We start from the raw sequence: 16,626 nt of genomic DNA on the forward strand, positions 1-16,626 counted from the left end.
TTTGATACAGAAACTCAAAATTACTTTTTGACAAATTTTAATGTCAAAATCCAATACAATGTGACAGCTGGGAACAGTATATCTAACAATATATATGTTCCTGGTGACAGTATACATCTTCTTTATCAGTGATAAATGTTGATAATGTATGTAAGATGCTTTTAAAGTGTAAACATATTACTGCAATTTTTTTTCTCAATTTTGAAGGGTCAGTTAACATAGCTGGAAGTTTCTTACTTTGTTTTCGCAAATAGTGCAACTAGATTATATGATACCTGAATGTAAGCAAATCATATGATATATAGGTGGAATCCTTTGGGTCACTCTACCCCCTCCTGTTTGATAACTTTGAAACGGATGAGATCCCCACCCCTAAACCATATATATTCATGTATGGGACTATATAACTAATCAAATGAATTATAGGGGGAAGTCCCTAGGGTTACCCCACCCCTCCTGTTTGAGAACTTGGAAACAGTTGAGATCCCCACCCCTAAACCATATATATTCATGTATGGGACAATATAACTAATCAAATGAAATACAGGGGAGTCCCTGGGGTCACCCCAACCCTCCTGTTTGGGAACTTTGGAAACGGTCAAGATCCCAAGACAAGACAAGACAATTTATTTAAACTTAAGCACACGTATGGTGCTACAAGAGGATAACAATTATACATTAACAATTACATATATACTTATACATTTACAAGCAAGACACACAATAAATAAATTAGTGATATCATACAATAAAATTGAAATAAACCATAGTTGGTTGATTTGTTTGCAAAATTCTTAATTGCAACGTGGATATGAAGTTATTGTAACATGCTTTGTATTATGAAAATATTTTTTCAATATGTCTTAGAAACATGCACACTTTTGTTAGCAGTGGCACGTTACAGTGTGATAATAGACCAGTAAGTTTCAATTGGGAAGGATTTTGTGTGTAATATGTAGGTATATATCTTTCTCTTAAAGACATAATTTGTTCATTGGAGCATACAAAAAAATAATGATCCCATAAACCATACATATTCATGTATGTGACAATATAACAAATGAAATGAAATATAGGGGGAGTCCTTGGGGGTCACTCCACCCCTCCTGTTTGAGAACTTGGAAACGGTCGAGATCCACCCCTTAACCATATATATTCATGTATGGGACAATATAACAAATCATATGAAATATTGGTTGAGTGCTTGGGGCCACTCTACCCCTTCCTGTTTGAGAATTTGAAAACGGTCGAGATCCCCACCCTTAACCATATATATTCATGTATGGGACAATATAACAAATCAAATGAAATATAGGGGCAGCTCCTATGGTCACTGTAAACCATCCTGTTTGAGAACTTGGAAACGGTCGAGATCCTCACCCCGAAACCATATATACTCATGTATGGGACTATATAACAAATCAAATGAAATATAGGGGAGTCCCTGCAGTCACCCCACCCCTCCTGTTTGAGAACTTGGAAACAGTCGAGATCCCGACCTCTAAATTAAACCATATATATTCATGTATGGGACAGCAGAACTTATCAAATGAAATATAGGGAGAGTCCTAAGGTTCACCCTACCCCCTCCTGTTTGATAACTTAGAAACAGATGAGATCCCCACCCCTAAACCATATATACTCATGTATTTGGCAATATAACAAATCAAATGAACTATAGGGGAAGTCACTGGGGTCACCCCACCCCCTCCTGTTTGAAAACTTGATAACGGTCGAGATCCCCACCCCTAAACCATATATATATTCATGTATGGGACAACATAAAAAATCAAATGAAATATAGGGTTAGTCCCTAAGGTCACCCCATCCCCTCTTGTGTGTGTTTTAAGAACTTGTAAAAGTTTGAGATACCAACTCCTAAACCATATTCATTCCTGTTCGTCATTTCAAACAGATTTGAATGACATACAAGGTCAATCTCATAGGCATCACATATGCATATCACTTTACTAGACCTAATCAATGTGTACTAGACTTTGCCCAATGTCAGGCGACCATGGGAATGAATAATTATGGCAGCTTTGTTTGGGAGACTTCGTAACAGCATTCTGTTACAATTATTTCTTGTTTATAAATTATAAAATTTTATTGATGCAAAAAATGAGTAGGTTTAAAGAATTTACCGTAATTATATTTTGAATAATTTCTGGTTCTATAAAAAATTTCATTTTAATATGGCTCATTTTAAAGAAAACATATCTTTCAAGCCCAAGAGTGTTTGACCAACTTTATTATAATCACCTGTCATTTTATTCCAAACTTAGACATCATGGACTTGGGGTGAAGGCGGGGGTCATTTATATTTACTATGGGCAGGTTAGTCAGACCTCACCTTTGATCCCCGTAGTAGTAAACATTTGTCTGATTTGTGTCTCATAACTTTTGCACTGTAGAACACAAACTCAGTTTTCTTTCCAGGGAAGCAAGTCCATGCATACTATTACAAGCTCGTACTAAGTCAACTTGAACTACTAACAGTCAACTAATACCAACGTTAACTATCAACTAGAACAACTGCAATCATTTCGAACTTGTACCACTGCAGACACATGACCATTAAAAATATACTTGATATATGCGTTGCTTTTGAAAACCTTGATAAAATATGAATTATTTGCCTTAATAATTAATTCATTAAATGAACATAAATGCACAATATATGAATGTTTAATGTTTGTTCTTTTAAATCTTAAAAAAAATGAAGCTACATAGCCACAGTTTTCATAATTATGTTTGCCTTGGTTTTTGGTTAACTGCCTACAGCGCTTACAGTGCTTTGATTTATTAGTTGTTATTGGCTTTGAACTAGCTGTCAGTGACTGCAAGAACTCTCAGGTCTGTACTTTGTGTCTTTTTTGTTGTTATGGATGTATAAATTCCCTGCCACGTTCGGTTTGTGTTTTGTTTGAAGTTTTTCTGCTTTGTATCGATCTGATGAGCTAAGCCTTTTTCGACTGATTTTTATAGTTTGTTCTTATATTGTACTGTAACTCCACTGTCAACTAGGGGAGGACTGAGCTCTCACAAACATGTTTAACACCGCCACATTCGTTATGTGCCTGTCCCAAGTCATGAGCCAAAATGCTGTTACTAGGGACATTTTCCGATTTTGTAATCACGGACAATCTTGCGGTCGTCTAGGAAAACCAAATGGTTTTGTTCGATCTCTGAAGACCCTTTTGGATATCCTATTTTGCTCTCTTTGAAACATTTCAAGCGCTATTTTATAAACTAAGAGAGAGATAGGGGTGCCCCTGACCACTCTTAAAATTTTCTGTTAAGTTTTCAGTAAAAAAAGAATGCTGATACACTTAAAATTTGCTAAGAGTAATCAAAGACGATCTAAAGTTGATTATCGACGTTCGAAATACCCAGTCGATAAGATTAAAACTAAGAGAGCGTTCCGAGAAGGATAAAGAGTACTCTTAGGGTTGCGAGTGGGACATGAATTTTAAGGGCTGTCAATCATTCTAAGATTACTTCAAGATACACTCTTAGCAGATAAGATGATCTTAAGCACTAAGATTGCTTCATGATACCGGTCCCTAGTGCTTCTAGGAATTTGAAATAGTTTAGTTCTCAAACGACCCTTACTGTCAACTTCTAGATGTAAATATAAAAATAAGAAGATGTGGTATGATTGCTAATTAGACAACTCTCCACACGAGACCAAATTTAACAACTATAGGTCACCGTACGGCCTTCAACAATTAGCAAAACCCATACCGCATAGTCAGCTATAAAAGGCCCGAAATGACAAATGTAAAACAATTCAAACTAGAAAACTAACGGCCTAATTTATGTACAAAATAATGAACGCAAAAAAAATATGATATACAAAAAACAAAGGACAACCACTGAATTACAGGCTCCTGCCTGGGACAGGCACATACAGAATGTGGCGGGGTTAAACATGTTAGCGGGCGACCGACCCTCCCCCTAACCTGGGACAGTGGTGTAACAGAACAACATAAGAACACGTCGAGATATGAGGTAGATTTAATTCTGTTGCATCTTTTATTTCAAATCAAGTTGGATGATGCAATCAACATAGTCGTCAAATTTTGAATTATTCATTGATAAAACATCATCTTTATAGAGAAACATTAAGTGAAACGATTATGAAAGCTTCTTTTAATTTTTCTTGAGAAGCCGCTGTATGAAATCCTCCATCAAATGAAATAAGGAACATGTTGATGAGAAAAGGAGAACAGTTGGTTCTCAAAGGAATGCAAACGGTCTGTTTAAGAACACACCAATCAAACGTAACAGATATATTGTTAGTAAAAATTCCTGCATCTTCATGATTTGTCCCTTTCCTTGAACAAGATATTTGTATCTACGTTGGTCTCCTTTTATATATTTCATTTAAAAAGTTGGACTACTAGTAATTATTTCAATCTGTATTAAGCTTAGAATAAAGAATATCGGTGTAGAAGGAAGATATTAGTCAAATATTTGGAACCATTTTTTCCCTATACACGAAATACATGTTACATATATATTTTTTTATTTTTTCTCGGTCAAATATTTGAGAAGCAGATGGCTCTCTGATTCAATGGAAGCTATACCACTGTTCAAACACAATGTCACGGATCACAGGTCAAGTTCAATTTTGATAGTAACATTGACCTTTTACACAGTTATACATTTTGTAATAAAATTGGACTGCAGATGAATATTGGTGACACATATCATGAGCCTATTTCACAGTTGACTGGTTTTTATAGTTTAAGCTCATATGAGCTAGCTCATTTAAGTATAACTATCACTTGGCATCTAATGTTCGTCAACATTCTAAAAGACCCTTTCCAGAAACTACTCAACAAACACATGACATGATTATTCCTTAGGGTCTCTAGATTACAGTTTGTTGATCACATAATAATAAGTCATTCCAGTCCTTCAACGAACAAGGCTGCCATGGCAAAACATAGAAAATAAGGGTAAAATGCAAGTAATTGTCTTATATCTTGCAAATTCATAAGACAAAGAAAACCTAATAGGGGTTAAAATTGTTCAGAATGTTCAATATCTATCAACTCTCCAATTCTATTAAAATTTATCAAAATTATCAGATGACTCCTGATTCCACTTGGCTATAGGAGTAAATGTCCTTTTGTGATGATTTTTTTTACTTATTTGCCTACTTGTATGATTATTTGAAATTTACACTAGAAAGACCAAAAATATAAACGTAACAAATTATCAGTAATACAATGCATGCACAAAAACCATGTTATTACAATCCATCTTAAAATATAATTTGTGGAAATCAAAGGGGTATTCTCCCACAATGAATCTTATTCATTTGGCCTTTTTAACTTTATTTTATTCGAGCATCACCGATGAGTCTTTTGTAGACGAAACGTGCGTCTGGCATAAATACAAAATTTCAATCCTGGTATCTATGATGAGTTTATTTAGAATAATATAAATGTTGCAATAAAAAACTGACTGTTCAAGAGTTCAAGAGTCCATTCAATTAAAGCTGGTTTCAGAGGAGTTGCTGTTTAGAGAAGATCTGATCTTGACATGAAATGACAATGGAGACGATATGAGAACACATGATAACAGATATCAACCATGCTGTATAAAAGAGGCATAAAAACAAAACAGAGGTAGACATCTTTTATTATATAATATAAATAAGTTAAAACAATCAAAGAGCTGAAAGCTCTGAGGAAAAATGACGCCACTGTCTCTAATATTGTGATATTTTTTATGCAAGTCTTGATTTTCACATACCGTAATAAGTTTAACATTGCAACATGTCTCGTAACAGACACATATACGAATATCAATTATATGCTTACGAGTCGTAAGCATATAATTGATATTCGTATATGTGCCTGTTTTTTCAGTACAAATGAATAGGTCAAGACTACCTGAATGATCTACAGTATCCAATTACTACTGGCTGTTTTTTTGTATAAATAAATAGGTCAACTACCGGAATGGTCTACAATATCCAATGACTACTGGCTGTTCTTTTGTACTAATAAAAAGGTCAAGACTATTTGAATGATCTACAATATCCAATGACTACTGACTGTTCTTTTGTACATATAAATAAAGACTACCTGAATGATCTAAAGTATTCTAAGTAATGTGATTTTTTTCTTGCAATTACATTTTTCTAAATCAAGAATATAGACTACTAGTATCCTTTTCAAACCAAACGATTATGAAGAGCCTGTTGTTAGCAAGCTCTTATACCCCACATACTCATTAAATAAGTTACTAGTGACCTAGTTATTTCTGTTACTTGAAGCAAATTATATTTCTGTATATTTAGACAATAGTATAATATTGTTTTACTAGTTTTATTTCACCTTGAAGATTAGACAAATAGGGATACTCCTTCGATTTTTTATTTCATGTCAGTCAGGTCGCTTTATATGAAACTTGAAACCACTTCTCTGCCATATTGTTATTTTATAACAACTCTGCCCTTGACCATGTTGACCCATGTAATTGATATTCATTCTTTAACCATATATCATAGTCAGTTAGTTTTTGATTTTCATGTCTTTCAGGTCAAATGTCTGTCTCCATTTAAGTTAATGACATTGAACAATCATGGTATTAAACACAATTTCAATAGTGATAATGCTGTTCTCGTGGGTCACCATATATTAAACTTGGGTAGCATTCCAGTTATTGAAATTTGTGTCAGATAAGAACAATGATCTAGATCTTTAGGAATGGATCTTATAATTTAATATGGAGCCATAGTATGGGACCCCTACACGGTAACAAAAAAAAACAAGCTTGAAAGGATACAATGTCAAGCGGCAAAATCTATCACCAGAGATTACAAGTCAAAAGAGGATGGACGGGATACGTCTCTAAAATGCTTGCTGAACTGGAACTACAGCAAGATCTTCAGACAAGACCAACAAAGCATTGAAGCCAGAAGTTGATATTTATGTAAAAAGTAGTTGAGGGGCTGATTCCCGCTATTGAACCATACTGTCATTCTATAACATCATTGCGTAAGTTGGCCTTGTTATTGGTCCATGTCTTGGGTGTATTGGTCTGAGGCGAAGCGGAAGGCCAATACTGCTGGCCGAGGACCAATAATAAGGCCAATACAGAAATACACATAATAGTATCTTTATTAATTAACTACAGTGTTACAATATTTTATTTATTTCATTTCACAAGAGATAAACATTTTTATCTTGAAGTGGAACTATCCAAATCTCAGTTTCATTTTATAAGATGCAATATTTAATGATTCAGTGCCGTTTGACTGCTGGCCGAGAACCAATAATAAGGCCAATACAGAAATACACGTAATAGTATCTTTATTAATTAACTACAGTGTTACAATATTTTATTTATTTCATTTCACAAGAGATAAACATTTTTATCTTGAAGTGGAACTATCCAAATCTCAGTTTCATTTTATAAGATGCAATATCTAATGATTCGGTGCCGTTTGAAGTATCTTCAGCCTTTTCTCATCTGATGATTTTTTCTACCCTTTCCAGTTACTATAAAGTGTTACAACTTTAATTTAGACACAACACATAAATAGTGATTGGAAAGGTACTGCCATTGCATGTGTAATGCAAATATATTTAAAAAAAAAATAATGTAAGAGTTGAAATTGATACAATTATCCATAAGCCAATTGTCCAAAGAACGAAGATTTGCACAATTTCAGAATGCATATGCCTGGTTCGGGTTTAAAAACAAACGACCGTTTAAATACAAAACATGAGAAGTAAACAGTAAAAATCGATTTGTACCATCGACATGATGAAATTATGAGGTCGTCAAGAAATTAACTTTGTGATAATTTACTCGTTCCCCAAACCTGAAATAATCCCATCGTCTACTTTCAAAATGCTTTTTAAATGAATGGGACCGTCTTTAACCTAAAATATATGCCATACTGAACGTTTCAGCTTGTTTATGGTGAGTAAACCTGCGTCTTACAAACAACTGTTTACTTTCAGTTTGAGTTTATCGTGACTTACGATCTAAAAACTAGAGACGTTCCGAAATCCTGTTTTGTAAACAAAGATTCATATGCACCGCGTGGGTATAACCGTATTACTAATTTCCCATTTTTAAAATCTTCGTAAATCTGGATAAAGACCAGTTTCTATCCAATGGATATCAAAAAAATTCCGATTTTCACTTTTTTTAATGATTGTAAAGTTGAAATCGCGGCATGAAAGGCTGACATTATTTAGGAGAACTATTTTGTCTAGCGATTGCTGATCATTGGAGGGTAAAAAGTCCAACACCATAACAAAACGGATCTATTCATCATGTATACATACCGATTGTTTACGATTGTAAGACATGTGCAGAAAAGTGAAAGCTCGAATAAATATGAAAAATATAACATTAACAAAGAGATAGCTCCAAATACCATTTAATAACAAAAAACATATGGACAGGTCAAGATATCTTTTTGGTAAAAAAATAATAGTATGTAAACTGGTTCCCGTCCGACTGTAGCGTAATACAAGCAGATTCCAGTTAGTATGTAAAATAGTAAATATGAAACCGAGTGCGGTAGGCGGAGGCAATAATCGACTTCCGTAAGTTCTGGTCAATGGTATCGGAAACATGCCGCTGATAGCGTCATTTTCCCAAAAAATGTAAATCTACTATTGACACAGATATGTCTTGCCTGTAAATCATTTTGATAGTAAAATGCAAAGGTTGAAAATAAAATTGCAATACTTTAACATCTAAATTATGCAAAATACTTAAAGTCAATTAACCATGACTGAAGGAACAGGGCCAAATAATTTTGGCGATATAAATGAGAGGAAAAAGATACCTTTAAAAATACATTTGTACATGTGACTCTTTCTAAACAAATCAAATTAGGACTTTTCAAACTAATTAGTGGACAACAAACTGACAATGCCATGGCAAAAACAATAAAAAAAGACAAACAACAGTATACAAAACACAACATAGAAAACCAAGGTGTTCCAGAAGGCTAAGCAGATCCTACTCCACATGTGTCACCCAAAGTGTTGCTAATGTAAGTACAAACCTGGTTATAAGTCTAATGTGATAGGTTACAATTGAGGAAAAGAGGATGGGATTGTGGTTACGACAATTCAGTGAAACATATCCGTCTTCATCTGTGAAGCAGATATTCCATAATGGTCAACCAATTTGTGATGGTGTCCGTAAAATTTGCGAGGAGATGATTTCAACTTCACCACTTGAAACTCTTTGTTAAAGAGCATATAAGATATGCCAATGCTAATACAACTACATACTAAATATCACTGATCACCAGGTGGTTCCCCTTAAACTGACCTCATCACAAACTTTAACATGTAAAATCTGAAATTGAAACTCTATAAACCATGACTGAGGGGGCAAGTCCAAAAATGAGATGTGCCAATGCTTGTAAAACTGCATACCAAATATCATTGATTTATCATAAGTTCTGTAGTTTCATTTATTTTTGTGGGTACCAATTTTCGTGGATTGAGGAAACATTGTATTTTCGTGGATATTTTATTTCATGGTTTTGCCAAAGTCTGCACACAAGCCTATAGAAAATGTATATTTCATTGAACATTTGAAATAGTGGTTCGCATATGTCCACAAAATCCACAAAAATTGTTATCCCAGGAATAGACCTGATCACAAAATTTAACATGTAAACTACGCAAAAGTTTCAAAGTCAATAGATCATGACTGAGGGGGCTGGGCCAAATAACCTCCATGGAAATGGGATGTGCCAATGTTTATACAACTGCCTACCAAATATCACTGATTTTCCACAGGTGGTTCCCCTTAAACTGACCTAATCACAAACTTTACTAATTGTAGCTCCTGAGTCACTGACACCAGAAACAGCATACCTAAGTCTAGCTTTTTGACGTCGTCAAGGCAAGACAAAACAAAAATGGAATAACAACATGGTCGTGAAGAGATTTTTTTACCCTGATCTTAATTGACAAGGATTGCCAGTTTTCCTGTGGAAGGTCTGTTGTTCTCTCTGCAGGGTACACTAGCTTCTATCACCAATAAACAATGACGCATCATACAGCCAAGGGAGATGAGAAGTGGCTTTAACCCCAAAAACACTCTTATTTTGTAATGTCCAGAGTACAATTTTTTAATGAAATGATCTATGTTTAACATTTGCATACCAAGATAATTTTAGAACATTTAACATGTTTCTCTTTGTGACTTTACAGCAAAGATGGATTAAACTGAAGACAAAGTGATATGAGTATACATGCAGAATGCCTAACTGTCTAACACTAATGCATAAATATTTAACAGATTAGTATCATTGTAATTACTAACAAGATTTTTCTTGGTAAGGAAATTTCCATGTCGTGGATTATAAACTCATATGTTCTCTCTGTTTTTGAGAATCAAAGATATCCTTCCAATCAAACATTAATATAGGTGAATTGTGACATTAGGCACTGAACATTTCTGAAATTTTTATTTGTGGAGATGAATAGACTAATCTGCAGTGAGGGACAGACAATGTAAACAATGCTATCCTCCACTATACACAGTATATATGTATAAATCAACTAAAACAGCAGACAGATTAAATGGACAATTTATATAATATAACCAGCATTGTATACAGGGATGGGGTAATCGTAATCTGTAATCGTAATCGATTGTAATTGATTACATTTTTTTAAGTAATCGACAGTAATCTGTAATCGACAACATTTTCGATTACATGTAATCGTAATTTAATCGATTACAGCAAAAATTATGATGTAATCATCGATTACTTTTCGATTACATTTCGATTACTTTAGTAATATAGTTTGAAATAAAACCTAGTTTAAATGAAAATAGACAACTGCATGTATTCATCAGTTTAAAGTACTGATAAAATAGAATGTATCAATATTACTTGAGAGTTTATCAAATACCTTATTTAGATCTGTTGTCTCAAGCTGCATTATGATAAACCAGATCTCCTAGTCTAACAAATTTTACTTTATTTCCAGCTTTTGAAATAAATGACTTCCAATGCTTGTCAATAATTTGAGATATTTTTTATTAAAAACAAAAATGTTAAAAATAAGAAAATAGAATCAAAATAGGAAAATACATAAATGTACTTGTAGTCCTAAGTTAAGTTATGTACTATACTAAAGAAGAATGCTTTTATATATGTAATAACAGTTTTAAAGCTTAATTTTCAATTATATTTATAACTTTAGCTTAGAGTAGATAAACTGTTGATTCGTCATAGTGTTATGACATCAAAATTAGGAAAGAATACAAAACATTTTTACAATGAACCAATGCATTGAAGTTTTTGTTCAGTAATAGATACATGTATCCCATTGTGTCACTAAAATGTAAATTGTTTATGATTTTGAAAAGAGAACAAAGAATTCTCAAAAACCTTCTTGTTTTTATAATTACTAATCAGATGATCAAAGACCTCTAATCAATGAGATAAGACTATGTTTTGATTTCAATTATGTTTAATTAAATGAGAGATTTAATTCATGTTGTTGCCCTTAGGTTATAAATTGTTCTCCATTGGCAATTTTATAACCTGTAATTAGGGGGATTATCCAAACAAAAGGATAAATTCATTCATGTAATTATAAATTAAAAATTTCCATCTTTTAAAATTAGTTTAACTGACTCTTCTTCTTTTTAATATATTTTTTTTCATAAGAAACTTCTCATACCCATTATATTCAAATATACCATCCTGTTAACTAAGAGTAAATATCAAAATTAAGTCAGTATGACAACAAAAATGTGCAAACTATGGAGAAAATGACCTACAATATAAGGAAGCAATTGATACAATTTCGATTTCATTTCAAGAATGTTCTCATGTTTATCATCGCTCACTCAAGAATATTTAAATAGTTTAGATCCTCTCTAAGAGTGTCTATCTAGAAAACGATTTAAAAACATTTGAAAACAATGCTTTAAAAGCTGTTTTTGTAAAGTTCCAAATTACCACTCTAAATAAGTTGTGTTTAAACTTTCTTCAATATTTTATAGCACGTAATTGATAATAATCGAAAAGTAATGTAATTACTTTTGATAAAGTAATCGATTGCAATCGATTACATACAAAATTCAGAGTAATCGATTATTAATCGATTGCTCAAAAATCCTTCATGTAATCGATTATTAATCGATTACATTTGTCAGTAATCGTGCCCATCCCTGATTGTATAAAATAAAACTATGGCAATTTCATCACATATGATAGTTTATTACCGTTTACTGATCTTATTCATTTTAATATAAAAATTCTTCCAGTATAATCTGATCCAAATAAATATAAACAAATATTTTACAATAAACTTTAGTGTTTAACCATCATTAACAGAATAACTACTACGACTTCTGTGTAAAGGAATGTCTGAGATAGTATTGATTATATATGTCTCTAAGAAATCTTTCTTCCAGTTCTGTTGATTCCAATTCACCAGTTATTTCTTCCTCTTTTTTTCTATTCCTTTCTGTCTACCACTGTATTAAAAAGTAAAAATATCAAAAATACTGAACTCCAAGGAAAATTCAAAAGCTCAAACACATCAAATGAATGGAAAACGACTGTCATCTTCCTGACTTGGTCTACAATTTATGTGGCAAAAGGTAAGTGATATTTACGGATACATTAACTTGCATAAAATAACTAATACAAAAGACAAAATTGAAAAAAGAGTCATTAAGCATAAAAACTGTGGACTGGGGCCCAAATTGTATTATATTCAAAATAAGATAATTGAGGGAGTTTCTCAGTAATTCACAACAATCCCTATATCTGCCAATAGCCCTTCTCAAGTTTCAAATCCATTACATTACACAAAAGTCTTTAACAGTGACAGACTAAGAGTAGTCTTTGGTAAATCATTCATCTTTGTAACATGTGATTTACCATGGTAAATTGTTCATCCATGAAATATATACTTTGGTATGTCATTCATCGTTGAGACATCTGATATACAAACTGATTTCCAAATTTATCTCTGGCCTTTTTATTGTCCAATTCATCCAAGTCAGCTGCAACTCTTTTCATTGTAGATCTGAAATGAATACAGAATTATATTGCAGCTTCTACTCAAGACTTTATAAAACGTTACCAGTGTCTGAGCAGAAAGTTGATGAAGCAGGGTTATGTCAAAGAGTGTCTCGTCCTTTTTCTAAAAAAGTTCATCGGAAGATAAAAAGACCTTGTTGATAAATATTCTGTATCAACTTCACAAATAATACATGATGGTCTTGAAGTATATATTCAAGGTACTGACGTTGTTTATCATCTTTACTACGTGTAGTAGGTTTCTTTTATTTGTCTTTGAATATTATTAACCTTTACTGTTTAGTCCATTTTTGGAAATATTCTTTTGGCGTGGCTCAGTTCTTATACATCCCGCCATTGTGTTATTGTGCTGTGGTCATTTTTTGTATTATTGTCTTTCATTTTTTTCTTATGTGCTATGTCTTTATGCCGTTTTGTTTTTCTTTGCTGACATATTTGTTTGTTTTTATAGTGATTAAGATTATAACACAATGTTGACTTCTGTACCCCAATTTTTGACATTTTTACCTTTTATGTCTGTTTGTTTTGTTCACACATTGTTGTCAATATAATGGAATTTTATGCAACTGTCATACAAGTGAGAGGTTTAGCTAGCTATAAAACCAGCTTTAATCCACCATTTTCTACATAAGGAAATGCCTGTACCAAGTCAGGAATATGACAGTTGTTTTCCATTCGTTTGATGTGTTTGAGCTTTTGATTTTGCTATTTGATAAAGGACTTTCCGTTTTGTTATTTTACTTTTTATATGTATATTATATATGATAAATGTGGATAGTGTCCACATGTGGACACAGATGATGCCCCCGCTTGCATATCATATAGTTATAAAGGGACATAACTGAAGAACGGTAAAAGTGATGCTACCCAAATTTGAACTTGATCTGAGTTTTGTGGTATTAAGCATAGTGTGTAAGTCTCATCACATTTAGTTGAGGCTAACTTAAGTAGAGAACAGAAACTAAAAATTCAGCAATTTTTCTATTTGTAAACACGCATAACCCTAGAACGGTTGTGTATAAGTTTTATAACATTTGGTTGAGACAAACTAAAGTTAGAGAACGGAAACGAAAAAATTCAGCAATTTTTATGTTTATAAAGGGAAATAACTCAAGAATGGTAAAAGTGTCGCCACCAAATTTCGTACTTCATCTGTATTATGTAGTAATAAGCATTGTGTATAAGTTTCATAACATTTGGTTGAGGCAAACTAAAGTTAGAAAATGGAAACAAAAAATTTGTACTTGATCTTAGTTTTGTGGTAATGAATATTGTGTATAGGTTTCATAATGTTTGGTTGGGGCAAACTTAAGTTACAGAATGGAAACTAAAAATTTGGCAATCTTTCGATTTATAAAGGGGCATAACTCAATAATGGTTAAAGTGACACTACCCAATTCAACTTGATCTGTGTTTTATCAGTGGAAGTCAAAATTAAACATTGCATTGTATAAAGTTGATTCAACTATAATCATGGACAAAGGAAGATAACTCCAATTTAAATAAAATGCTTCGCTGGGGCGCAGCTTGATACGACCGCAGAGGTCGAATCCTGAACAGTTGGGGCAAATATGGACACAACATTCAAGCTTGATACAGCTCTGAATTTGGATTGTTATTAAATATTTGACACAGCATAGGTTTCTGACACAGAAAGAATGTGGTCTAAGAACTTGATTTTTTTTAATTTACCTATTATGTTCCAATGTCCAAAATCAAAATACATGGTTAGATTCAGCATATCAAAGAACCCCATATATTCAATTTTTGTTAAAATCAAACAAAGTTTAATTTTGGACCCCAACTTGAACAAACTTGAAAACTGGGCCCATAATCAAAAATCTAAACACATGTTTAGATTCAGCATATCAAAGAACCCCAAGAATTCAATTTTTGCTAAAATCAAACTAAGTTTAATTTTGGACCCTTTGGACCTTAATGTAGACCAATTTAAAAAACGGGACTTAAAATTAAAAATCTAAATACACGGTTAGATTTGGAATATCAAAGAACCCCAATAATTCAATTTTTGATGAAATCAAACAAAGTTTAATTTTGGACCCTTTTGACCTCAATATGAACCAATTTGATAGCGGGGCCCACAAATAAAAAATCTAAATTCATGGTTAGATTCAGCATATCAAAGAACCCCATATATTCAATTTTTGTTGAAATAAAAAAAAGTTTAATTTTGGACCCCAACTTGGACCAACTTGAAAAATGGGCCCATAATAAAAAATCTAAACACATGTTTAGATTCAGCATATCAAAGAACCCCAAGAATTCAATTTTTGTTAAAATCAAACTAAGTTTAATTTTGGACCCTTTGGACCTCAATGAAGACCAATTTAAAAAACGGGACCCAAATTAAAAATCTAAAAACACGGTTAGATTTGGAATATCAAAGAACCCCAATAATTCAATTTTTGATGAAATCAAACAAAGTTTAATTTTGGACCCTTTTGACCTCAATATGAACCAATTTGAAAGCGGGGCCTACAAATAGAAAATCTAAATACATGGTTAGATTCAGCATATCAAAGAACCTCATATATTCAATTTTTGTTGAAATCAAACAAAGTTTAATTTTGGACCCCAATTTGGACCAACTTGAAAACTTGGCCCATAATCAAAAATCTAAATACATGTTTAGATTCAGCATTTCAAAGAACCCCATATATTCAATTTTTGTTGAAATCAAACTAAGTTTCATTTTGGACCCTTTGGACCTTAATGTAGACCAATTTAAAAAACAGGACCCAAAATTAAAAATCTAAATACACGGTTAGATTTGGAATATCAAAGAACCCCAATAATTCAATTTTTGATGAAATCAAACAAAGTTTAATTTTGGACCCTTTTGACCTCAATATGAACCAATTTGATAACGGGGTCCACAAATAAAAAATCTAAATACATGGTTAGATTCAGCATATCAAAGAACCCCATATATTCAATTTTTGTTGAAATCAAACAAAGTTTAATTTTGGACCCCAATTTGGACCAACTTGAAAACTGGGCCAAAAATCAAAAATCTAAATACATGTTTAGATTCAGCATATCAAAGAACCTCATATATTCAATTTTTGCTAAAATCAAACAAAGTTTAATTTTGGACCCTTTGGACCTTAATGTAGACCAATTTGAAAACTGAACCCAAAATTAAAAATCTAAATACACTGTTAGATTCGGCATAACAAATAAATAAATGTGATCAAAGATTTTACAAATCTAATGCGCCATACTGTGCAATTAAAGACTTCTTGAAATTTTTCAATATTTGAAATTTGAAAAAAAAATAATTTTTGAAGAATAATTCTTTTTAATTTCTGAAATCTGAAATGAGAAAAAATTGACCCCCCACAATTTCTTTTTATCCCCCCCCCCTTTTTTCCCCAAAAAAATTCTTTCCCTCAAGATATGGTCATAATCTCAATTCAAATTTCCAATGGAGTTGGCAACCATAATTACCCATTTAAATTTACCATAGTGCTAACTTAATCTATTTTATAATAGAATTAAAAATATAGTGTCAAATCTTTCATATGGAT

The 16,626-nt window shown here is 32.5% G+C and overlaps 1 protein-coding gene across 5 annotated transcripts in view; it reads right to left on the minus strand.

Moving 5' to 3' along the window:
* Positions 1-12,204: 12,204 nt before the first annotated feature.
* LOC127730976 (UV-stimulated scaffold protein A-like) overlaps positions 12,205-16,626 on the minus strand; it is a 30,089-nt gene continuing 25,667 nt past the window's right edge. For 4 of the 5 annotated variants that reach the window (XM_052239613.1, XM_052239618.1, XM_052239615.1 and 1 more), the window contains one exon: positions 12,205-13,061. In XM_052239613.1, the coding sequence (XP_052095573.1) occupies positions 12,959-13,061 (103 nt within the window). In that variant the 3' untranslated portion in view covers positions 12,205-12,958. The remainder of the gene's footprint in view (positions 13,062-16,626) is intronic. The other variant, XM_052239617.1, reaches the window with a different exon arrangement.

Source organism: Mytilus californianus, unplaced genomic scaffold, assembly GCF_021869535.1.
Source record: "Mytilus californianus isolate M0D057914Y unplaced genomic scaffold, xbMytCali1.0.p SCAF_2, whole genome shotgun sequence".
NCBI lineage: Eukaryota > Metazoa > Mollusca > Bivalvia > Mytilida > Mytilidae > Mytilus > Mytilus californianus.